This window comes from Pithys albifrons, chromosome 14 (genome assembly GCF_047495875.1).
Source record: "Pithys albifrons albifrons isolate INPA30051 chromosome 14, PitAlb_v1, whole genome shotgun sequence".
Lineage (NCBI taxonomy): Eukaryota > Metazoa > Chordata > Aves > Passeriformes > Thamnophilidae > Pithys > Pithys albifrons.
In genome coordinates this window covers 6,237,174-6,263,392 of record NC_092471.1, presented here as the reverse complement: position 1 = coordinate 6,263,392, position 26,219 = coordinate 6,237,174, and the positions used below count along the sequence as shown (strand labels likewise).

General features: G+C 43.3%; 1 protein-coding gene across 3 annotated transcripts in view; it reads right to left on the bottom strand.

Annotated features, from left to right (window-relative positions):
- MCF2 (MCF.2 cell line derived transforming sequence) overlaps positions 1-26,219 on the bottom strand; it is a 59,491-nt gene that overhangs the window by 15,991 nt on the left and 17,281 nt on the right. For 2 of the 3 annotated variants that reach the window (XM_071569348.1, XM_071569349.1), the window contains exons 4-20: positions 24,422-24,512; positions 17,703-17,822; positions 16,410-16,526; positions 14,505-14,654; positions 11,620-11,744; positions 11,049-11,163; positions 10,564-10,683; positions 9,209-9,400; positions 7,031-7,222; positions 6,709-6,880; positions 4,294-4,382; positions 3,663-3,751; positions 3,369-3,435; positions 1,477-1,592; positions 1,295-1,364; positions 851-943; positions 440-532 (exon numbers count right to left, since the gene is read on the bottom strand). In XM_071569348.1, the coding sequence (XP_071425449.1) occupies positions 440-532; positions 851-943; positions 1,295-1,364; positions 1,477-1,592; positions 3,369-3,435; positions 3,663-3,751; positions 4,294-4,382; positions 6,709-6,880; positions 7,031-7,222; positions 9,209-9,400; positions 10,564-10,683; positions 11,049-11,163; positions 11,620-11,744; positions 14,505-14,654; positions 16,410-16,526; positions 17,703-17,822; positions 24,422-24,512 (2,011 nt within the window). Of the gene's footprint in view, positions 1-439; positions 533-850; positions 944-1,294; positions 1,365-1,476; positions 1,593-3,368; positions 3,436-3,662; positions 3,752-4,293; positions 4,383-6,708; positions 6,881-7,030; positions 7,223-9,208; positions 9,401-10,563; positions 10,684-11,048; positions 11,164-11,619; positions 11,745-14,504; positions 14,655-16,409; positions 16,527-17,702; positions 17,823-22,196; positions 22,248-24,421; positions 24,513-26,219 lie in introns of those variants that run through there. The other variant, XM_071569350.1, reaches the window with a different exon arrangement.

Sequence of the window (26,219 nt, the reverse complement as noted above, 5' to 3'; positions counted from 1 at the left end):
AGAAGCTACTACCCAGTACTATTCCCACCTTACAGGCTGAGAATAACAGCACTGCCCTGCCTCAGATGGGGGGCTCAAGAATAAATGCCTTAAAGATTACAGGCACTGTAAACACCTGAGGAGAAGAGATGCATCAATATAATGTATTTCATTCATCATATTCTCATGATCACGTCTGGTTCAGTTTTCTTCGAAGTGCATTTGTCATTTCACATCTCTGAACAGATTCAAACAGTTTTTCTCTCCTTAAAAAACAGCTTGTTAAAACACTTGTTCCTTTTTCAGGTACACGAATATTTATCTTCACTGAAAGTCACTTCAGAAGGCCAAGATAAGCAATATGTCATCCAAAGCTTGATGCTGATTTACAGGTAACCTTTAATTGAAAAACAAATTTAATCTAACTGCAGATGTCCTTTCAAAGCAGAATATGAAATACCTTCAGAAGTAACTGATATTTTGTCAGGCGCTGCACTGGTTTGAGTAAATAGGAATCCAGCCCGAGTTTGTGTTCTAATTTTCTTTGGCATTCCTGGAACACAGAATTCAGACAAAGTAAGTTTTGCATCAAGTATAAGTAGTTATTCTAACAGTGTGACTGTGGGGTTTGATGACTTTGAAGATCTCACGTCAAAATGTTGTATATACAAAAATTTTATAACATGTGAAATAATATAATGGATGGATCTGCCTTACACTCCTTGTATATAAGAAACCCCAATATCTATTTTTGTGAGGCTTCCATGCAACAGTAAACAGAATGCAACAAAACTGTGGGATGTTGAGGAGTGTGTTTATGACAAGGGAGTGTTTCAGGACGATGCCTTCCCCTGTAGAACAAACAGCTCACCTGGAAGAAGGTGCTTTCAGAGCACTGCCTCCATAGGGACTCTGACCGGGGCTTGTTCTGGCAATACTTCTCATACATCTGGAAATCCTCTCTCTGTAAGGGAAGCCAAAAGGCAAGTCACACTCATGGACCCAATCCTGCTGGGCAGCCAAATAAGACAAACACCCAAACTGTTATTTTGCTTTTATCTCTGCTGCCAACTTTAGTATCTAAAAGTGACACACTCAGGGTAAAAAAAGCACTGCTGGGAATGGCAGCAGAATCACAACGGCTGCTCTGCCCCATCTGCTGCTGGCCAGGCACTTCTGCTCCTGGTTTGGCTGGCAGTACTGCAGATCAGGAGCCTCTTACTGAACTGACACAACCGAGATGTTGCAGAGTGTGACAAATCAGCAGAAACATTGGCCTTCGAGTCTGCTTTACATGTGAAAATGAGTCACCCACCCTGTCTAGGAAACAACATCCCACTCTCTCGGGTGCTCCTAGGCAGTTTTCCAAACTGTGCAGGAAAATTCTGCAAGAGATGGAAGAAGGGACAAAAATGCAGCAGTGAGCAAGGTAAGGTTTGGGTGTTTCATGTTACAGGAAATCAGCCCAATAAAAAGGGGAACAGAGCAGCATCATACTTGTTATGGAAGTCGTATATCTCAGGCATATTTCCGAAGAGGACATCCTTCCTGTTCCTCAGCACAGGAGGCAGGAGGATGAGCATGGCAGGATTATCCATCTCAGCTCTGTAGCCCTGCAGGATGTAAAAAGGGCTCATCACTCAGTTGGTAAGGCCTTGGCTTGGCATCTCTTCGAAGGCAGATAAAAAGGGGACATGAACAGACTTTCAATACAATCTGCTTTCCTTCAAAATGCAAAATCCCTTTATTTCCTTATTTTTGTCTCTCAATCCCTGTCTTTCAGCCCCTGGGCATGTGGGGTTGCAGTCCAGCAGGGAATGGCTTGGTACAGCTCTTGTGGGGCTGGCAGCACTGCAGAGATGCTCCGAATTCACCAAAGACAAAATTCAGGCATCTTCTTACTATGGTCTGACTGCAGAAGATGTCCTGGAGGAATACTTGTTTGGGGAGAACACATCTGCTGCTATGGCTGTGGGACACAGGAGTGACAGTGTGTAAAGGGTATGCAGTTACACATAACCTCACCAGAACTGGTGCAGGAGGTGGCTTGTTACAAAGCAGAGACAGCTTGAGATTAAATGCCAAAATCAATGGACTTTTTGCTCTTGCACAACACATGCTGAGTGCTAGGGTCTTGCTCTCCTCAATGCCTCAGGAATCCTGTGCTCTGTGGCTCCACCTGCCTCTTGAAATCACAGGCTCCCAAACCAGAGAGGAGCTGGAAGAGACACCAGTGCACTACAAATTGTTGGGTGGAACTAGGAAACAATGCAAAGCTCCCCAAAGTGACATCCCATCACTGCAATGTAAAATCATTCACCAGATGCAACAAATATCCTAACTGCAGTGTATGGAGAGGGCATGGCCAGAGTTCAGGACCATCACTGCAAAGAGGCCCTCCAGAAGGCCATAAGCTACAGCTCAAGCTGGACACCAAGGTCCTGCACAGAACTGAGGCCCTTTTAACACAAGCAGCAAAAACATTCAGTATGCACAGCATATCTTCTTTGGCTTTCCAAATTAATCTCTCACGTTCACTATGGTTGGAATCAATACTCCTCATACTAAGCAGGCATTTTGTAGTTGATTGAGGATGCAGTAGATGGTAAGTATCTGGAAAATTAGTCATTTGTATTTAAACCTGCAAGCAGGCTTCCCTTTTTAAAGGAAATGTTATTTTCAGAAAACTGAAGTATATCTATCCATTTTTCTCTATCTAGACCTGATGTGCACAGTAATAAATTTGTGTACCTGCCAACTGCTTCATCATACAGAGTGTGGTTTTACAAAAAAACCAATCAGTGCAGGGAAATTACGTGTAACTATTGCAGTTCAACAGATTTATATCCTGCTTGCTCCTGGGTGAAAGAAATGCAAGAGGGGAGAGCTATTTAACAGCCAGCATGTTTTGGCCATCAGTAAGAGATATTTTGGAATAAAGCAGAAGTGTCTAAAATGGCAGTATGAGAAATTATAATCTGCTTTCTAAAGAAATGTGCTTTAGATGGTCGTGAACTTCACAGGATTGATACAGAATCCTCAAAAGGGTAAAACACAGGTTTCTTTCTTTTGTCTCCTAAAGGTAAAAGAAATTAGGGAACTGCTGAACAAAGCAGCTTTCTGTACATTTTTCCAGGCACTGCTAAGACTAATTACCAGTGCTTTTGTGTACAAACAGAAGGCTTCTCCCTCATTTTAAATGAAAAGCTCATCCTGACACCAACTGTTCCTGCAGATGCCTCCAACAAAGAAAACCTAGGGGGAAAACTTGAACATTTATGACTAGCTTAGGATCTGACAGTCTGGTAGAAACCCACCCCAGAGTGGCAGGTGCTCTTTTGTACATGTCACTGGGGAACCATCAGGAACAACCTCAAGAAGTCACTCACCGTCAAAACAGTGAAGAGTTCCTCTACGTACACTCTCTCAGTTTCTATAAGCTCATTTATGACATGGCTAAAATATAGGAAAAACATAGAAGCACATGATTTTTATGTCTATTAAAACCCAACAAGCAAGCAATGCAGTTCAAAGAACACAGAGCACAGCATGACCTCATTAACAACCAACTGGTAAAAGCACAACAGATGACACCTGGGTCACGTTGAAGGAACAGGGGATGAGGTAAGGACTGGCCAGATATACACATCATTTTGAAGGATATAAATGGGGTGAAAGCTTACCCTTTTAGTATATCTAAGCTGTCATCACTGTCTGAAATAAAATACTGCAAGGAATTCCGTTTTTCCTGATAGTCATGCATTACTTCGATCTGGAAGAGAAATGGGATACACCAGGAATTGCTGCAGGAAGGGCACTGCGGAGGCAGGAGGAGCCCAGTCACTGATGTCATCACTGGAACTCTTTGGAAAAGGATAAATATGCTTCCTTTTAAGAAATCCTTCTGTATAATGGGAGGCCAGATATTCCCAGAAATTACTCTGCTACATAAAATCTGAAAATACTGGTAACATAACTCATTGGTGCAGAGACCAGAGAACATTTTCCACGGGGGAATATCTGTGCATGGGGAGATTTCCTAACACACAACTCTGTTATGAAAAGAACAGGTTCAGAGAATAACACACAGGAAATCGATATCTGTGACTTGGAAAATCAATCCATGATAGGTCTCAGGTGCTGGACTAATCCAACAAAACCACCTGGGTGTAAGACAGTTTGGGTTTGTTCAAATATTTTTTAAAGTGGGAAAAAAATAAAAAGAATCTCCAAGTCTGAAGTGTGATTGATTTTTAGAGGAGTTTCAGTTTTTCAGTGAATAAAACTAACTCAGATTTCACGAATAATTTTTACCTTGCGAGAACTTGGAGTTTTTCTTGATGTTTTCTTCCCAGGGAGAGAGAGATCAAAAGAAAATTTCAAACTGGAATTAAAATCCACACCTTGGGGAAAAAAAAACATATTTACATAATGTACATCTACAGTGAAGGAATGTACAGACAGAAACTAATATGTCACGAATTAAAACGGGATACATTTTAAGACTAAATAATTAGTTACCTACTACCAATAGCAAACTGACAAAACAACAGGTATTTATCCCAAAGAATACTAATATCAAATAGCATGTCACAGGGTCATAAAGGCCCTAAGGTAAAAAGTAATCAGAAAAAAACCAAAATGTCCATTAAGTGAACACAGTAACCAAAACCTATCAAAGTCCCTGAAGCCTGAGGAAATGACAACAGCAAAAACAATAAAGCAAAATAAACTACAGAAAGGAACATCACCTACACATATCATCCCTTCCAGAGACAGGAAGACCCAAAAGAAATGAGGACTTGCCAGTGGTCCTGCTTAGAGATGGCCACTGGGAGGAAGGGAACACGGATATGAAGCCAGATGGGAGAGGGACACCAGTTTCTGTTGCAGAGTGACTTTACTCCAGCACTTGGGTTCTGCTGCAGCTGTTGTACCACTTCAGCACATCTCCCTACACTTCACAGCTCAAGACAGGATAGGTGTATTCTTTTTCCCACCCCCAAAAAATTGCTTAAAAATTAGAACATTTCTCAGACAGGCTTCAAACCCAGGGCAAAGATAAAAGAGGAACCATCTGTTCTCAGACAGAAAAAGAAGGGGGGTTGGGTGGTGGAGAAATACAAGAAAGAAAGAAAGAAAAAGAGGACAAAAGCGATGTGCTCAGAGTTGTTTTGGTTTCAATCCACACCATAAAACCCATCCATCTCAAAGCTCTCCCGATGGAGCCCAGCATGTGCCTTTGACACTGCACATCACACCAGCAGGTCTGCAGCATTTTGATGTTTTGGTATCAAACAGAGGCCTTATTAAAAAGCTCTCTTGTCATGATCTATCCAAAGAGGAGCCTTTTGTCTTTCCCCACTCACTGGCTATGCACATTCCAGCACACCTGATAGTCACTTTGAGGAAGAGGATTAATGGAAGATACCTGTGCTTTGCAAGTGACTAAGTGCCTTTGTCAGAAAAATGTGCATCATCCCAGGAAGGCATGAAGCAAGTCCAGGTGAGTGCTGATGGTCTCACAACATCCCACAGGGGTGGCTAACCATTTACCCTACCCTTTAAGTCAGTAATTTGTCTTTAACCCTTTTCTTTTTCTAAAAAGGTGGAAAAGCTGAGTTAGACAAAGTGGGCAATGCTCCAGTTTAAAGACTCAGAGCTTTTTTTTCCTGATTGAGGAAAGGGCTTCAGAACACAGTGTGGGCTAGAGAAGGTGGCATCAGCCTGGGAGGAGGAAATCTGGGATTTATTTGCTGCACTGGCCTGTGTCTTGAGTAGCTTAATTCCCCTTACTGCATTTAGCTTCATTCCCATCCCCTCACTAGCTTGGCTATTTGCATTAATCATTCCCTGAACTGAAGATGCTTTTACAGTTGTAGGAAATCTACTACAATTTTCCATAACCAATATTTGTTCATTTATCATAAAAATTTTGAGTTAAAACACAAATGTTCAATTACTTTTATGTAGAAAGATCATGGAATTTAATATTTCCACGTAACTGAGCATGTCCCTGGTTTAAAATACATGGATGCTACTTTGGAATCTCTTTTAATTCTGTCTGATATATACAGGGCAGTCAAGGATGAAGGTTTTAATGTTATCATTTAAAGCTAACATGGTGCCACATCCCATTACCAGAATTAGGGCAGAACATTCAGTGACCTCAGTTCAATGAGAATTTGTACCTTTATGGGCATTAATTATTCCACAACTGGGATTTAGAGAAGATACCCTCAAGAAATCAAAGGAAGTTAAGCATCCAGCTCATTTCTGTTCATGAGATTTGAGCTCTTCATTTTTCCAAGCTCTTTTGCAAACATCACTCTAACTCTGTGTCAGTTCCAGCTCAAGACAGCCACAGAGAATAGGCATGCTAATAAATTTATAAACCTTACCCTTTTTTCCCTGTAGTACTTAATTCACCAGTTTCCAGCCCAGCAGGATGCTAGAAAAGCAGAACTGGAGGTATGCATTACTTACAGATCTTTTTTCACTGAGTTGGAAGTGAAAATAAATAAGAAGTAACTAGTCCCATTCTTCTCACAGGTATGGGAAGACTAACACAAAAATTGGAAAGATAATAAATCATATATTTAACATGACACAACAACTCTGTATCTGCCAGCAAAGTTTAGTTGGTTTCTCAAAACCATCCTGAGCCTTACTCTTCCTGTCTCAAAGCAAAATTACAGCTGAAAATACCATAAACTCAAAATACTTCACCGTGTTTAGGAGAGAATAATGGTGATTTTGATCTCGGTGGATTTTCTGGCCGAGGAGCCACCAACTGGACGGGCCGCACGTGTTTATCCAACAGCTTCTTGAAGCAAGACTGCCGATTCTCAAACATGCTCCGAACATTCTCAAGCTTGACCTGCACTGACTGGATCTGGCACTGCAGAGAGTAAAAAGGACTCCCATGATCAAATAACCACTATTATCTTGCACTTTGACACAAAACAGAGGACTATAAATGTGACAACACTGCAGCACAGTCCAACCTTTCTTTCTACTTGAGTAACAAGGAACTGGAGGGGTTGCTTACCTTCAACTCAGATGTTAAGATTGACTCAAAATCATAGTGTAGGGCTTGGGGATTGTAGTTTAAGTAGGTTGAAGAGTTTTCAAGAAAGCTTTCTATGTCCTGGAGAGCTTTTTGAGCGCCTTCTTTAGACTGGCACTTATCCATTTGCTGGTTGGCGAGCAGGTAGGCACCTTCATCACAGCACTGCAGAGCCTGGTAACAGTACAGGGCAAGCATAGGGAACAAGACGATCAGCAGCACCCCTACTACAGCAAGGTTCCCATGAGGAATGTTATTTACTGGATCTGTATTTTTAACATGGAGCTAATGAGCACTCCTAAAGACCTCAGGAGTTACTGTGTTTTGATTAGAAAGTAGAAAGGCCACATTTTTTCTGGAGAGTGATTTCAGTCCTCAACATACCCAGCCAAGTTGTGCTCCCACTTGTAGCTGGATAAAACCAGTGGTATAATGGACACAGAAGCACTATTTAGTGCATAGTTAAACCAAATTATAAGTAGATCTTTATTTATCCAACTTAGAAAGCTGACGGGGGCACTGTGGAGGTAATAAGACTGGCAGATTTCTTGAGATAAATGCCTGGCTCAGTGCAGACCTCAACTGAGAGGAATGATCAAAGTAATTGCAGTTATGTTTTTAAAAATAATAAGGATTTTAAATTGCAGTCTAAGGTTCAACATTTAACATGCACAGGTAACAGGTGAATGCCAGGCTGGGGTCAGCTGGCACTCACAGACTTTGGTGTGCACAGGTGTTGAGAAGATGATCCAGCCAAGAGCAACAGAGAGTCTCCAGTGTTGTGAACAGGAGGAGAAACCACTGAGGGCAGTCTCTCTTCAAAGAGAGCAGTTAAGGATTATGGTGAAAACAAACCAGGGCCTTTGTAGCAAATCTTGGTGCAAAGAACCTTGGTGCAAAGAATCTTGTCTGCACACCTTGGTCAGTGTAATGGTTATGGTTTCTCCAGGGCTGGTTTGCCACTGGGACTGCTTCCCTGCTGCACCCTTCCTGCCTGGCCTTTGCTTCCTCCTCCCTCTCTCCACAAACACCTCTTCCAAATGGCCAAAAAGCTTTAGATTTTCCCTAAGACTCTTATTTTCTCATTTTCTGTGTCCAGATGCCTCAGGATTTCTCTGCTGACCCTGGCCCACGTGCCAAGCACATCCCTTTACAAAATTCACATCCTCAGTTGGGCTCCTGTGAATCATCTCTCTTCACTCTTCTTTTCCCTACCTCTTTTAGTCTTCCCCCATATGTTATGGTCAAGTCAGAGACACGTCAGGATGGCCAATTTTTATTTTTGCTCTCTATGTGCCTGGTAACAAGTTTCTGCCTATTAGCACAGCTAAAGCACTTAAATATAAATCATTCTTTTTTCAGCTGTGCTCCAGCAAAGCCCACAGGCTAGACCCCTGACACCAACCAGGACTGCAAGGAGTCCAGGAGAGGCCACTGCTCCATAGCTCAGAGGTTGCCAAGGAACTATCAGTACCACAGACTAGTGCAACACTTTACTGGAGCACTCAGAAAGACAAAACAAGTTCCATAGTTTCCTGAAACAATGAAATGGAACAGGGTCAAACTTCACTGTTTCTCTTAAATGGCCTCAAGCATATTACAGCCGTGTGCCTTCTGGCCTAATTAGTGTGAATTTCCCTAAATGAATATTTGATGCTGATTAAGATATCAAAGAGTGTTGGAGCCACATGACTCCAATTCCATGCTAGCACACAGCAGCTGTGCCTATCTACCAATCTGTCACTTTATTTTACACTGAGCCGTGTTCATTCTTAATAAATCTCTCATTAAAAGGGCTGGAGTTTATCTGAAAGCACTACCTCTATTGCACTGGGTATGAAAACCTCCAAAGGCAATTAATACACGGATGCAGCATGAAAGCACAACCAGCAGCAGCAGCTGAACTTTGGTGTTCTGAATTGCCCTCTGGAGATGCCCACCTCTCCGCTGACTTCATAGCACCAGCAGATACCTGTTTGCCAACTTTCCCAGCTAACTGAGGGGTGAGACACTCCTCCAGCCTCTGGGGAACACTTTTGTACCATTAACTGTTGAAGCAAAGCTGCAAATTTCAGGTGCTTCCAGCTAAGAAGTAGAGAGACTAACCCCATGGAGAAGCTAACTATCTACTTCTCAGAGGACTGTGTCTCTGAATTCTACCTGCTGAAGGCGGGTATGAAGATCCAAGGTCTTCTGCAGTCGCATCTGCTTCCTTTTGATCTCATCAGACAAGACATCAGAATGGTGCCGCAGCTCATTGCATTGCTGGCAGATTAAGTTGAGTGCGTAGTGATGATTTGCTGCTAGCTGGTGTCCATGCAGTATCACCACCTGAGCCTTCCCTATCAGATCCTTCAGTGAAAGGAAGGGAATGGATTGCACACTTACTGAAATAATGTCAAAATATCTACATATAACAACATGCACTTTCTCATCTTACCAGATATCAGGCACACATGGAAATAACCGCCATTAGGAGTAGCCAGAACGGGTGGCTTATGCCGGATAAAATGGCACCCATCACCTGGGCAAAAAACGTTTGCTATCCATAAAGAGGATGAAGAAGAAAACAGTCTTTCATCAAACCAGCAACGCTGTGAGTGCCTGCTCACAATGTATCTGCTGTCTCCAGGAGCCACACCCTGAATAAAATGCAGCTCATGTCCAGTTTAGGCACACTATACTCATAAAAATCAATGAGAATTGGAGCAGTTAAGGTTTATGGTGAAAACAAATCAGGGCCTTTGAAGCAAATCATGGTGCACACTATCTTGTCTGCACACATTGGTCAGTTTAATGGTTACGGTTTCTCCAGGGCTGGTTTGCCCCTGGGACTGCTTCCCTGCTGCACCCTTCCTGCCTGGCCCTTGCTTCCTCCTCCCTCTCTCCACAAACACCTCTTCTAAATGGCCAAAAAGCTTTAGATTTTTCCCTAAGACTCTTATTTTCTCATTTTCTGTGTCCAGATGCCTCAGGATTTCTCTGCTGACCCTGGCCCACGTGCCAAGCACATCACTTAAAAAAACTCACATCCTCAACAGGGTTTCTGTGAATCATCTCTCTTCACTCTTCTTTTCCCTACATCTTTTAGCCTTCCCCCCTATGTTATGGTCAAGTCAGAGACACGTCAGGATAGCAACTTTTTTTGCCTCTCCATGTGCCTGGTAACAAGTCTCTGCCTATTAGCACAGCTAAAGCATTTAAAATATAAATCATTCTTCTTCCAGCTCATTAAATCCCACGCCTCCCCCATGTTCAGACATTTATCTGTTCCAGATTTTCATGGTGGCTCAGCAATTTATTTTAACTATGATAATTAAATACCCTGTTTCTGGCTTTCAGAATGATCACAGCATTGCTCCACAGAACAAAGACATGAAATCGATCCTCTCGTGCAGCCACTTGCCAACAAATTACACTAGAACCAGGTATGTCCAGAAAACACCTCCTATCACAAATACAGAATGTGGTTCTTGTGTTTCATTAGTGTCTCTTTCTGTGTAAGATTATCTCACCTGAGCCATACCATCGAAATGATCCAAGTCCTTGAGCCTCTGCTTCACTTGGGGGACACTGTCACCAGTGTCAGGCAGCTCCGCTTGCTGACCCATTAAAAATTCAATGGCATTCTTGACCTAGACACAAAGAAGAAGACTGCTGCAAAGGGATACAAAGCACAGGCAGAAGATCATTCTGAGACCAAAATTAATCACACTTTAGCTAAGACTGCTAAATCCAATAATAAAACTAGTGTCCAAGAACTAATTGCTAAATTCAGAGATGCTTCTATCAGCAAAATCCATATGACTGTAGGGCAGTGATACCTAAATTAGCTCTGAATGAGGAAGCACAGTGGTCTCCCCAAGCTACCTAGCCCTGCCAGAGGCAAGGAAAAGCAACATAATTTAAACACTCTCAAAATAAAAAGCACAAAAAATTCTCTCCCCTCCATTTCATCTCCAACTCTCCTTTCTGCCAGTGGAAATGTATCTGATCATACCTCTTGAAAACTTTGCTCAAACTTCCACAGTTGTAAATACTGCTCCATTTTTAACTGGTGTTTTTCCCAGAAGCCATCAAAAGCAGTCTCCATCTCACGCAGCTGACCAAGTAACCTTTAGCACAGAAAAAGGAAAAGACTGGAGCAATTTGTAAACAGAGGACAAGCAGAGATGGGCAAGACGTAGAGATGACCTACTCAGATCTTCTGGACCTGAAGTCTCAGAAGAAGTCAACAGACAAGAATATGTGACTTGAGAAGATCTTAGAGAATTTAATGAAATTATCACTGCAGACGACAGCAGCTGTGTGGAGCAGTTGTTGCTATCTCCATTTATCTGACTAATACCCGGAAGCCCAGCACCAGAGAATCCTGCATGTGCTCCACAGTGGGGATGAAAACCAGAGCAGGCCAAAAACAACTGACAGAAGCCACCCAGCAACTTAATGGGATTGGAGCAAAATATTGGTATCTTTGTTTTTAGTAGGTGACCTAAACAACACTTCTACACCTAAATAACTTGAGTGCTTCCATTGAAAAATCAGGGAATTTAAAAACATAGTGTACTCACCGATTCACAGTCTCCCAGTCTCCAGGCCTCTCATGGTGCTCATCCTGACTGCATTCCTCAGAGTCAGGCTCTTCAAAACTGCTCAAAAGCAAGTTTCCCTCTTTTGTGACTGCTGTAATATCTTCCTGTATAATGCAAAACATTCATGATTCAGGCTACTTATTCTGAAGAAAGGATAAGTCATTTTATGTTTCTCCTGCCTTAGTGTCACTGTGTGAAATGAAGCACCAATATCCACCAGCCCAAAGGACTCTCAGCAGATGTTTTAGTTCCCTTAACATGCAATTAGCCACTGGAGCTGCAGTGAGCTGATCCATGGACTAGTCGCCAGATGGGGTGGAATGGCACACATGAAAATAGTAGGCCACAAAACGATTTGAGAAGTAGGAGGACAGCACTGGCACAGCTCTCTGTTGATGAGCAGGTGGGGTTGTATGAGACATCTATCCACAAGTTCATGTCTTCAGACAAGTATTTCCACAGTTCAAAGGCTCTGCTTCTCCATCAAGGTCATGACCAGAAGTCATAGAAAGAGCATTCCACTGTGGAACAAAGTTGGGACTGAAACCACATGGCATCAGCACTTACTACAGTTCCTACATATAAAATCAACACTTCCAATGCAACTTCCATTTGTAGAAAATTTAATCCCTTGGTGTGTTCATTAGCATCAGCTGAGGTGCTTTGGGCGGTGCTGGGCTCAGCCCCAAAGCAAACAGATGCATTTAGTCAATTATTTTCAAGAAAAAGAGGCCAAGCACAAAGATGAGAAGGAGGGAGAAAATACTTGTAGCTGATGAACTGAGTTGGAAGAAGCCCTGAAGGAGAGACCTGAGTATGGCTCCACTGGACAGCCAGACACTGGAGGAGTAAGAGCCCATCCTAAGAGATGGTCAGGTTTCCATTGCAAGAGAAACAAGAACAAAACCACTTCAGGGAGAAGATACAGCAATTCCAGACTTGCTTAAATGTCCACCTGCCTCTGACAGCTCATTGAAACCTGAACATAACAGCATCCTCAGGATAGCAGTCCAGGAACAGCACACAGCTGCAGGAGCTTCTCCTCTACCACACACAGTGCCTGCTGCCAGTTTACTTCCCTATCACTAAACCATCCTGGAAGATTACTGCAAGGCAAAAAAACTGTCTCCTTTTGATACTACCAAATCCATGAGACTCAGAAGGAAGAGGAATTATGCAGCATGCTTTAGACTGCAGGTGGCTGTTATTTCATCCTCTTAGATCTCACTCTCTAGAGCCCTGCATTCCTCTTTTGATTCAAAGCTGTTCAATATCCATAAGGCAAAGTAGCCTAACTGTCAAACAGGTGTTAACTTGACTTTTTCCCATTCAGTACATCAAAGAGGTTAATTTCTTAGTTACTCTGTTCAATTAGTTTCTGTCATTTGTTCATTGTGCTTGCAACCAGCTTCTGTTCAGCATCACAGCTACATAAAGTATTCTGATCAACTCATTATTTGAATTCAGGAATCAGCAGTACCAATCTTGGGGTTGTCATGAGAGAGACAAGTATCCCATGTCTTGCTGTAAAAAAAATCTGTGCACAGTTTCTTTGCTTTCATCTTTCAAAGTCTTAGAAGGAACAAAAGAAAAAAGCCAACGGATCTCATTTCAGTCAAAAGCCAATGAGTGGTTTTGATATTTGAAACTAATAGATGAGGAAATAAAAGCAAAAGATGCCTTGCATTGAGTGGTGCTGTGTTTTAAATGCAAATGAAAACAGATGACGTGTTTTATTTCTCCACAGAGGCAAGTGTGTATTACTGGCTGCTTTATACACAGAAATACGTTGTGCAGTCAATGTTTGCCCCCTCCACTTTGGCCATAGTCCTGAGCATGAAGCTTAAGTCAGTAAGTCATATTGCAACAGATAAAGCTACTGTTTCATACTACTCTCCTCATTTTCAAAGAAGAAATAAAGGCCATTGGCAGTATCTGTGAGATAATTTCTATACATGCACACATACATTTATGCCTACACACAGCACACTTTGGTTGTCATTTTATGTATTTCTTACAGACAGCTTTCTGGGAACTTGCTGCCAGGTGAATGACAAGTGACTATTAATGAAAACAGATACACTTCTTTGACTTTGGTAAATGAAACCTGTCACAAAGCAAAGGAGCTCATTCTTCAACCACACAGAATGACTATTGACACAGAAATCACTTCTGAAGTGAGGGTTTGGGGACATGTCTGTGCTGCTCCCTGAAAGATGGAGGAGCACCAAAGACAACAGCTTGATAAAGCAGCAGCTGGTTGCACTAATGCTTCCTCTGACTTCTATAATAATGACAATCAAAAATCGTTGAAAAAAAATTTAAAATACTAAAGAAAGAAATGTTGTTTAAGACAAAATATGAAGACAGGGATTGCTTAGTGAATGCTCTGTACCATGCCTTCACACAAAATCTTCACCTTGGATGCTCTGCAGCACAGGGACCTGGGGACAAACCATTCCTCCAGACCTGCGGATGAACTTTGCGCGAAGCTTCCTTCCGCTATGGGGGTAAACCAGAGGGGATTCCAATCGAGGGCACAAACATGCAGGTGACAAAGCCTCCCACCACTCTCCTGGCAGTGAGATGTGCTAAGCCCATGGGAGGAGCAGGCTGCAGACAGTGACTGCTGCAGCCAGCAAGGAGGTGGCAGCTGAGACAGTTTGCTGGATGCTGGCAGGGTAATTCCTTGAGTGGATGGAAAATGTATGGGTAACACACAGAAATAGTCATGCTGTGTTCTGTTTTGTCTGTCAAAACGTACACATGCATGGGAGGGAAGGAGGAGTGCGCACCAAACAAACAGGCAAACACCAGAAATCCCATCTTGCTGTGCAAACAGTGGAGATGCTGGTGAGACATACCTTGAGCTGGTAGTACTTCTCTGTGCGCAGGGCCAGGATGCGCTCGATCGAATACATGTCGTCTGGCAGCTCAGTCTCTGCCAGCTCTGTGCCAAAGGATTGTAACATCTGTGCAATTTCTTTCACCGTTAGTGCAAAACTCTCTATGGCCTGGTGGGAGATGATAATTGCTATCAGCTTGTGATACAGGATATTCCTGCAGCTCATTAAGAGTGTGTGAAGAGCCAAGACTAAGATCTGCAAGGGAGCCCAACAACTTGGTCAGAGAGAGGTGGATGGGATGTCCGTGGCAGAGAGAGTGGACATCCCAAATCAGTGCAGACTGAATTCACAATAGGATCGTATTTGGCAGAGATAGCTCATGCTTTGCTTTCTGCTGTTCTTGTACCCTCTGAGATTGTTCCTACCACATACTGGAAGTCTTATAGCAGAAGCCACTTTAAGATCAATCTCACATATTCCTGTAATTCCTCTTCTATTATTCTTCTCTTCTGTTTAACTTAAACAAGGAACCATCACCAGGCAGTGGGGGTTTGGAGTTGTATTTGGTTTCTTGGTGATTGATGTTTCCATCTTTGCAAGCCCAAATGGTGGGTTACAAGGCACTCTGGCACCATGACCACCTCATCTGCAGATTCATCAAGAGGACAAGGGAGGGAGCTAAGCCGTGCAATAGAGCCAAACTGGAGAGAGTGGGATAGAAGTAAGTGCTATTGGTAGCTCCCCAGCATATCCCAGCCAGGCAGTGAGAGCTATGGACACCAGATGACTCCCACATTCTGGACAAGGTGGGTTCTCACATCCAGCTCACAGCTCTAGCTCTGATTTTGAGGAGGTAATCACAGAATCATAGAACCATTTAGGTCAGAAAATAAGCTCAAATGTCACTGATTGCAGTAATATATTTCTTTAAAAAGCTTTTTTTTTCATAGCAATTTCAGGAAATGTTTCATGACCACACTACAAGGGAATTTTGACACAGGTTTTTTAGTTGGCATATCTACCATATGGTGTAGAAACTGTATTTTTCTTATATTAACATGCTTTGTCATTCATTTGTCATTTTTGTCTTCAAGTGTAAGAACAATACCATTACCACTTTAACACATCTTGAAAAAGAACAAAACCAAGATCAAAAAAAATTTAAAAATCATTAATTTGGCAGTGCAGCAGTGTAAACTGTCACAAAGTTAATGGCACAAGAAACAGCTTGAGTTATTCCAGCTACAGTCTTGTGCTTTTGTCTTTATACTGAGCTCCACATCTGCTGGTGTGGATGATGTTGCAGGACAGGGGCCCTGGGGTGTCCGGTACATTTTCCATTAGTGCTTTGGTTTGTTGGGAAGGCAATTGGGAATACAGCCTGGCATTCATCTGGGAGGCAACATCTCAGGGAAGACCAAAAGTGTACTGGAAGCATAGAAACATATGGCAAGACACAGCTCAAGGAATTAAATGCCTGATTCCTCGACATTAAAGGAAAACTCTTGCAAATAAAAAAAAATAAAAGGAATTTTTCTGAATTCTCTGCATTTGGTCAGTATGCAGAAAGCAGTCTCATTGCCCTGGTTCCCAAACACAGTTCTGATATTAATCACACAAAGCAACCATTATAGGAAAAAATAAGCCTATTCTGTTTCTCCCGTTAAGGGAATTTTAATAAAGATTTACGAAGACAGATCTTTCAGGAGCAGTTTCAAAAGGAGCCTGAGAGAGTTAATCATTCAGTTCCCTTGTAAACCCATCAAGTGCCTAATGCCACTTGGCTCTTTTGCATATCTGATCCAGGAGTTATAGCTGGCTCCAGGGGTTACTTTCAGCTACCCACCGCTCATTGCCTTACCAAAAACCTTCCTCAATCAATCCCCAACACCCAAAAGCCCAGTTCTCAGTCCCAGTACGTACAGTCCTGAAGATGACCCACTCGCTGTGGCAGTACTCCAGGGTGCCCCCAAACTCTGGGGTTAGTTGCTGTTCATCAATGTACGTCAGCAGGTCACTCACCGAGCTCAGCATAACAACCTAAAGACAAGGCAACACCATCCTTGTGATCATTGGGTGATCATTGCTTCTACCCAGGTCACACACAGACTAAGCCTACTGATCTTTTATGCATCCGAAAATTAGGTTTGCTCTAAATATTGTTCTAGAGCATGGCTTTCTTCTTTTGTTTATCGCTTAACATGGCTTTCATTTGGTGTATTTGACCACTTCTGTAAGCCAGTCCAGAACTCCTAGGTGCTTTCTTATTCTCATTATATCCTATAATCAAGGTAGTTTGAGAAGTCTGGCAATTTTGACTTGAGAATATACAACCATTTCAGTAGTAATTTTAGAAACAAATAGCAACATGATGTTGGTATGGAGTCTACACTTAGATGAAAATGGGTGGAATTCACAGCAAAAGCTTCACTAGACATGCCTTCTGACTTTTCAAATGTTAACCAAATTCCTAAGTATGGATTTATCCTTCCCAGAAGCATGCAGCCCATATGGGGGACGAGGACAAGCTGAGAAACCCATCACCCACTACCATGGGCGTGGTCTGTGGGGAGCAAACTGTGCACAAGGGAGCTATAAAATGCTGCAGCAGAGATTTCGTGGAGAGTGATTTGGTGGAAATAGGGAATTCCAATCAGAGATACCGTAGTTACTCTTCACATATAATTATAGAATGGTTAGTGTTGGAAGGAATCTTAAAGACGATTTTGCCCCCTGCCATGGGCAGGGACACCTTCCATTTGATCAGGTTGCTCATAGCCTAGCCTTGAACAACTCCAGGGATGGGGCACCCACAATTTCTCTGGGCAACCTGTGCCAGTGCCTCACCACCCTTACAGGGAAGAATTTGTCCTTAATATCTAATCTACATCTCATCTCCTTCAGTTTAAAGCCGTTCCTGCTTGTCCTATCACTCCATGCCCTTGTCCAAAGTCCCTCTCCAGCTCTCTTGGAGCCCCTTGAGGCACTGGAAGGGGCTCTAAGGTCTCCCCAGGGCTTTCTCTTCTCCAGGCTGAACCATCCTAACTCCCTCAGCCTGTCTCCATAGCAGAGGTGCTCCAGCCCTCAGAGCACCTCTGTGGCCTCCTTTGGATTCACTCCAGCAGGTCCACACTCTTCTTATGTTGGGGGCCCCAGCAGAGCAGAATATTGTCACCCCCAGCCATGCACAGGCACAACAACTCTGCACACTCGTACCGGTAACTTGAGTAGAAAATCCTCCTGACTGAACCGAAATCCAATGTCAGTGAAGGTGCGCTGGAAAAACCCCGTCGGACGAAGAACCATCACTAAGTGCAGGTTCCCTGGGAAAGATGCCTGTAAGGAAATAGAGATGACATTCACCTTGGGGATGTGGCAGATCCAACAACAGCTTTCAAATGCACTGAAAATAAGGGGATTTTAATATTTGAGTATTTTTTCTGACTGCTTTTGATAGCCTTTTCTTATTTTAGAAATAGGAAGGAGACACTGTAAGTGGTTTAGAGATACAGGACCACTTCTCTTTGGAGCAGTCAGAAGTTTAGCCATCCACCTTGGAGGGACACATTACAAACTTTAATAATATATATAATAAACTTTAATAATATATATACTGTTCATCATTATAACTTAGCAGGGAACAGCAGGCTGGAACATTGAGAGAAATGACAGATTGAGGAAGTAAAATTTATTGCCAAACTTGCTAATTACCCTATAACTTCATTAAGCGCACTCATCTTGTTCTTGGTAATTACCAGGCAACATTTAATTTGTGGCAAGAATTTGGAATTTCCTGTCTACGCTGCTGGAGCCTTTTTTCAAGCATATGGTTGGCAGGTGCATTTTTAAATAGATCTGTGAAAAGGGTGCTTGAAAATGAAAAAGAATTTTTAAGAAAGTAGGATTCATATCATTAAATTATGGATAAGCGCATGATGCAAAGACTTGAGTTAATTAAGACATATGATTTACTCTGGGATCCTGCCAGGCCAGGTTACATTTTTCCACATATATTGCTTCTTATATTATCCTCCTCCATGATAACAGTATCTAACCAAGGGTGAGAATAATGAACATGTTTAGGTAATTTGCACTGCAGGGTACTTAATCTGTGCCTTCAAAACAAAAATCACTCCCATAAACATTCATTAGTGTTGTTCAAAAGAGCCATAATTTACAGTTGAGATCTGACATCTATGAACTGCGTTGTCACTTATTTGCTATGTTTTCTTTGGTAGGAAGGGTCAGTTTGGGGCTTCCACTGCCCACAACTCCACTTAAAAATGGACAATGACATTTAGGATCATATAAGCCACACAAATTCAATATATTGATCTGCTGATATTTTAAGTAGGAGCAAAGAAAAAAAATAAATGAATGTGAATGAAATGCTAAATTCATCCTCTTTGGAAGTCAACAAGAACAGTGCCAGGGACAAAGATTTGGCATTAGAACAACGGCGATCCATTAAATAAGTGAGACATTTGTGCTGGCTTCAGGCCCTGGGTGCCGTGCTCCTGCTACACAGCACCTGGGTGGCACGTAACATCTCCAAAAACTCTGCTGTCCCTAGGCACAGAGGGATGGCTACAGCCATGGGAGACCCAAGGAACCAACTTCCATCCCCACGATACTTGTAGGCAGGCCAAAGGTCTAAACCTGGCCATGGAGTCACTAGACCTTCACAGCTCTGAGAAATGGCTTGCCCAAGAAAGAGCGGGCGAGAGGCTCCAGGAGATCCAGGTTCAGCTCCCTGCATCAATGCCTAATATTTAATTAGCTCTACAATAATCTCTTTCCTGCAAGACAACCCCAGGCAGGCCCTCCAAGAGCCCAGCTAATAGATGCAGCTCAGGATTTTTACATTGATCTTCCAATATTACTAGAAAGAAAATCATCCGCAGACTACTGGATATCTCAGAGGAGTTGGAGTGATTCCTCACTTTGAGAACAATCTCTGCCTGGGATGCAGCAACCTTCACTCACGAAAGCATCCCTAGAACTGGCACAGGTTTGTAGACAGTGGTGCAAATTCTCAGTTCATTCAAAATGCCTAATATTTCACTGGAAAGCCTCTGGCAAGCTTGACACATCCTCCAGCATGTCCCAGAGAAGCTGGATGCTCTTCCCACCTCACTGTGCTGGCTCTCCACTGGACCCAGCAAATGCTTCTACTGCATTTTCCAGGCCTGTCGGCTGACCTGGATAGTCCTTCACACTATCATGCTCTGGCACATCCCACAGCATTAGGACATCCTATGGAAACTCCTGTCAGTCTGTATTCATGGCCATGTTGTGCCCATCCCTGCAGAGCTGTAGGCACATCATATGTTCTTCCCTCATGCCCACATTTATGTCTGTGTTTGCCTCATTTTACATCTTCATCATTTCCCAGTGGGAGTTTCTTTGCAGACAGGGCAACAGTAGCATCCCCCAAGGTTTCAAAGACCTCACCAAGGAGCCACCACGAGCTGCAGACCTCAAAGGGCAGGATGCAGTTGCACACCTACTGTTAATGGCTCAAGCTGACTTGAACCAAAACCTTGTCAAGACAAGGGTCTTACAATGCTTTAAAGGATCTCAGAGGATGCAATTTTAGGTCCTTCTGGATGGTTGTGAGTTCATTATGAGTGAATCCAAAAGTGAAGTTCCATGGAGCCTTGGGAAAATTGCTGTTTGCAGCTCAGAAACACAAAAGTGTGTTCAGGTCTATGAACTTTAGGCTCCTACCTTGATTTCCACCTGAAAAATTCATCAGGAATATCTTTGAAAAGAACAACCAGCCAGAAATGTATACTCCCTTTGTCTTATCTCACTAGCCCTCTTCATCCCTCATTCCCTTTAACCCTATTCACCACTTCAAGCTTTGCCCTCTCCTACTCCTTCAAGTCTTATTTAACATTCACCCTTTGGGCACTCAGCAAATTCACCAGAGGCAGGGCCTGGGTCTCCAAATCATATCCCGTCACAGGAACATGCAGACTTGGATGCCTTCTCCTATGAGCCCTTGAGCAGGAAACCCACAGCTCAAGGAAGATGAACCAGCAATCAGGTTTGCAAGCAGAGCTGCCTGCCAAAACTACACTGCAACAGCGATAAGGTGTGAAACGTCTGCCTGAGAGCAAAGATGCCCTTGGACACCTCTGGTTTCATAAATGCAGGATGCCAACACATTCCACCTGGGTTTCTAGGACTTGATTTCTGTTCAGTTTCAAAAGCATTTGGGGATTTTTCAGCTGATCTTATATACATAGGATCAAGGTCAGCTACAAAACAGGATACATTAGGTATCATTTGCAAAGTTGTGTATTTCAAGCATGGAAAAAACTGAAACAAGCCAAAAAATAAGCTTGAAGAAAGACGGACATCAATCAAACCATGTCCTGTGCCCTTTCAGAGACTTAAGGAAAAGGATGAAATGTTAGAAAAAAATCACAAATACCAATAATTCCTCAGATGTAACATTCCTGAAGAGACTATAGTTCTTTAATCATTGCTACAACTAGTTTTCCTCAGGGCTGAAGTGTAGATAAGTTTCCTGCCAACTGAACTCTAATGCTACTGAAGGCACTGCTGCAAAGAAACCCTTCCCACAATATATTCAAGAAACCAAAGACAAAAGGGTCCTTAAACCTGCTTTATGTTTTATCTTACGATTTATAACATTGTAAAGAATCTTGTGCATTTGATCGACTTGGGCTTATGCAACAAAACATCTAAAGAACCCTCTGAAGCCTTTGCCCTCTGCTACTCTGCAGCATATCAGGAAAGGCAGAAAACTACCAGTGCAATTCCACTATATCAGGCAGTTGGCAACATTTCACTACTGTTAACTATCTCACTGACAGAAGCCCATGCTCACAACACCCTCCTACTTCTGAGGACACAGATATGTGTGCCTTAACAACCCTGTTCAGCAACTTTTTTAAATTCACAGTTACCTATAAGCACCTGATATCATCAATATGGACAAACTGGCCTAATAAAGCAGAAGAAAGAACATGCATTGAAAGCACCACAGTTTTTGCCTCCTTAGTGAGTATCTCATCCAGACACATTGGTGTGATTTTTTTTTCCCCAAATTTAGGAATTCAATTTTTAGAGAATATTCTCTGCAGTTCTCTGGGGCATCCATGAGGTTGGTAATCGATAAAAATACAGAAAAAGTAGTATCTGCCAGTAAGTTTGCTTCTGAGCACTGGGGTCTGAGGCCAGTGGTCCTTACGTAAGTGCTGAAGTTAATGACTTTCTGCTGTCCCTTAAAAGAAAAGCCTGTCATGCAACAAAACTCCAGGTCCTGCTGGTCTGAGCCTTTAACTTCCCCCAGAGCCGGCATGAAACTCCCAACCGCTCTGCTACCTTTGTCAGCCGGCTGCATTATTAACCCCCCAGAGATGCTGTCAGCATCGCTGGGGCACAGATCCCACCCAGGGCCCCCTCCCTGCCAGAGGTTTTCCCTTCCTGCAGGAGCAATGAGAGAGCCTCTCCCCGCGGTTGGAGGGCGCCGGGAGCAGCATTGCGGGGCAGTGGTACCCAGCGCCCGGCTGCTCCCGCACGGAGCTAAAATCCCCCCCACGCTGCTCGATTCCAGCCGCTCCGGTCAGTATTCCCGCTCCCTCCATCCTCCCCCCGGTCCAAAAAGGTCTCTGGCCGCCGCGGTGCGGCCCCCTCGTCCTTGGGCGCTGCAGCACGCCGGGCCCGGAGCCTTACCGCATCCCGGCCGGCCCGCCGCCCGCCCCGCCGGGGGCCCGCCTCCGCCATCGCCCCGCGCCGCCGGGAGCGGATGGGATGGGGATGATCGGGATGGGGAAGGAATGGGAGCCGCGGCGCTGCCCGAGCCAGGGGGGCGGGCAGGCAGCGGTACAGGCAGGCAGGCAGCCCTGCCGGCACCCGGCTCCCGGCTGGCAGCCCCGCTCTCCTCCCCAGCGCCGGCTTTGCTTTTAAGGTGGAATGCCAAAAATCATCCTGCAGACGGGGCCAGCTCTTTCCTTCGAGGATTGGGCTTTCCGCTAAGAGCTTTCACCCTTCCCTTTCCCCCCTGCCATCATCTCCAAGGTACGTCTTCAAGGTGTTTAATATTTTCGTGGGAAACTACGGAAAGATGCTCCAGCCAAAATCCGAGGCTTGACCCCAGAAGTAAGGCATCACTTCCTAAAGCCAGTAGTACCAGAGTCAGCCTGGCTTGCTCATGCAATTAGAGACATACATAAAGAGTTAAAACAAAAAATCTGTACAGTCTGATATAAAATTTTTCTGGATCAGATGCACAACCGCAGAGCTGCAATTGCATATACATATGCTCAAAAAATAGGACATGCTCAGTATTTCAAATTCAGCTTCTTTGCTTTCCTTTATTCCAAAATTATACAAAGATCAAGGAAAAAAAGATTTCTTTTATTGCAGCATGGCTTATGGTTTATGATTGGAAAGAATTTAAGATTTAAGTTTTTTGTTTTAGCTGCACAAAGGCAAGTCCAGATGCCTCCTGGACACAGAGACTACCCTTTAGGGCTAGACCTTGTTTTTAAGGCAAGATTCCCAAGTCTTAAGATTTAGTGGACACAGGTTTCCTGTTTCTCATCCCTTTTTGCGCAGAGCACCTCCCATTATTTACATGGACAGCCCTGATACTCCGGGCACACAGCTCATACAGGTACACAAATAGGGTGTATGCTCAAAGGTCACATAAAAATGAAGTTTACTTATTAAACACAAAATGAATGACACTGCTATAGAAGCTACAAATTAGGCCAGGATTTTTTCACATTTGCAACTTCCAAACTATGCAAAGCAACCACATCATCCTTAAAGGGTGCTCTTGGTACTAGCACCTGTTCAAACGCTGGCAGCAGAACTGAATTTTGATGATCACTTTAAAAAACTACTTTTTAAATGCTGCTTCTTCTCTAGTGGTACAGTAACCACATTTGGAAATTTCAGTTTATAACATTCAGAAAAATCAGAACCTAAAATACTGTCAGCGGTATCTCATGCACACTGCAAAAACAGAACCCTCTCTTCCTCCTACGACACTGACCAGCAAAATGCCATCAAAGCCAGATAATTTTTACCACCAAGTTCAACTGTACCAGTGTTAACTACTTGAAATGCTGTAAGATCGAACTCTATGAGATCTAACCAGAACCAGGTAAGTGTTTTCTTCCTCAGAACATACCATTTACTTCATTTTCTATCAGATGGATCAATGCCTTTAACCATTCAATGATTACAAGCAGAAACAAAGACAATAGTAACACACCCAGATCATTTTCATTGGTTCACCCACATGGCACAGTCTGGTTGGGAAAGGATTTATCAATTAGCTGTACCTATCCATGCATCTATTAACATGACTTTTCAATACCTGCATGCACTACTCTCAAGCTAAGCTCTAATTCCATAAAGCACAATGCACTGCTGAGTAGCAAAAAATGTACTTTTGAGGTATTTTTAGACAAAATATGTGCTAATGATGTGTAGCACATAAACATGTGTATTAGATTATTTCAAACACATGAATGATTAAATACACTTTTAAAATAGATTTTTCCACCCATGCACACATACAAATGCTTGTGAAGCCTGTTTAAAAAACAGAAAACTTTCAATCACCAACAATCAGGTAAAACACAGTCTCACTAATAACCAGCATCTAAAGAGAATGCATACGAAGCCAAAGTTTCCACCCATCAAAAGAATAGAACGTGGCACAAAACACATTTGAACCACTATGAAAAAGTACAAAGCCAAGCAAATTAATACTCAAACAGCTCATTTATGCACTCAAATTAATTACAGGGCCATAAAAAAAAATACTACCTAGAGAGAAAGCAGGAACATTGTTGTTCCTGGTTCCCAGTGTTTTATGAAAGAAATACATAATGGGCATGGGGACTTAGTATATTAAAAGAATTTTAACATTAAAGAGAACTTACTGCTATTTTTTGGAGAGTCATTTTGACTGATGTCCATGTATCCAATCTTCTATCCAGGATTAGGGTAAATTTGGTGTCAGATTCATGTTGACTGTAAGATAAGAAAATACCAATAATCAGATAATATTTTGAGGAAATGTGACTCTGTTCACCAAAAGACAACAAACTCAAGAACATGGAATGCAAAACACATTTTGATATTTCCACAGTGGCTGAAATTCCCTTTGAAAAAATTTTCTCCTGATAGACACTTTCCAGTGGTGCTCAGCAACAGGACAAGGGGCAATGGACACAAACTGAAACACAGGAAAGTCAATCTGAATATGAGCAGAAACATCTTTATTCTGAGGGTGGCAGTGCACTGAAACAGGCTGTGCAGGGAACTTGTGAAATCTCCTTCTCTGGAGATACTAAAAACCCGCCAGAGGTTCTATCTCCAGATATTCCAGTGCAACCTGCTCCAGGTGAATCTGCTTTAGCTGGGGGGTTGGACTAGATGATATTTAAGGTCCCTTTCAACCCAAACCCTTCTATGATCTCCACAGCTCCCTTCCCACCCCAACCTTTCTGTGATTCTGTGATTGTAGTAGCTCGGGGTTAAGCATCACTTTGAATTGTGTGAGAGGTGGAAACAGATTGCTGGAGAACAGGAGATTGCTCTTGAAACCCAAACTGGTCCTGAGAGGACCCAGCAGCTCCAAGGTGGCCATCAGCATCCTCCAGCTGATGCCCCAAGATCCCCATGGCTACACTGCCCAGCTCCTCCCACTGAGCTCACTACCTGCTTGCCCAGGTAATCAAGCAGTGACTCCTGGCTTGTTTTGGCACAAGGCAACAAAGGTGATGCCCAGCCAGGGAAGGGTGATGCCAGCCTGGCAGAGGGAATGGGGGAGCTGGTGCTGAAACAGGCTGTCGTGGCTTCCCCGGCACCTCCCACAGTCCCACTGGGGAGGCACCAATTGCTCGGAGGCACTTTCCAACACACTGCAGTTTAGTTGGCAAGTACAGGTTTCCTGACATCCCTTTTGACACCCAAATCCTTTGAGTTGCTTTGAAATCCCCAGTCCTACCAAGCAAGCCAGCCACACCAGGGATGCCCAGTCTGGCAGGGGACCCAAAGCCTGACTGGGCTCCTGTCTGTAATTCAAATATTCCTTTCCCAGGTTAGCTGGGAACAGCTCAACCAGGCCCCAGCTGTGGCAATACACACTCCCAGGCAGCCTGAGTTACAAACTGGAATCATGTTTGCACACAGGTAAGGGTATGCCAGTTTGTAACCAAGTCCTCCAAAGTGAGTGTGTTTACAGGATACTTAGGTAATATTTACAATATTTATTTTGTGGATGCTGAAACACGATAGCCTTGTCCTACGCCACCCTATCCGGGCGCCTCAGTGCTGGGGAGAGGTTCCCAGTACACGTGCTGGCTCCCCAGAGGTGGGTCATGTATCTGCACTGGGCACAGCCCTGTGTAAGCAGCCTCCTGCAAGCACCGTCTTCACTAATTCCTGTGTTTGGCAAGGGAAAACACATGGTGGATTACTCAGAAGTATCACATGGCAGACAATACTTGGCAACTTCACTACAGGAAAAAAAAAGACACTTGAAGTCAGTTTAGGAGCTTTCATTCAGTACACATCTTGCTGCTGTGGTCTGTGACAGCCACAACTCTGACAAATATATTTAAAAGGAATTAGCAGTTGTACTCAAAGGGGTAAAAAATAAAATTCCCTTTGGCTCATCATAACAGTTGACTGAAGATAAGTAGAGGCACGTAAGACCCAAGCTGTCCTACAAAT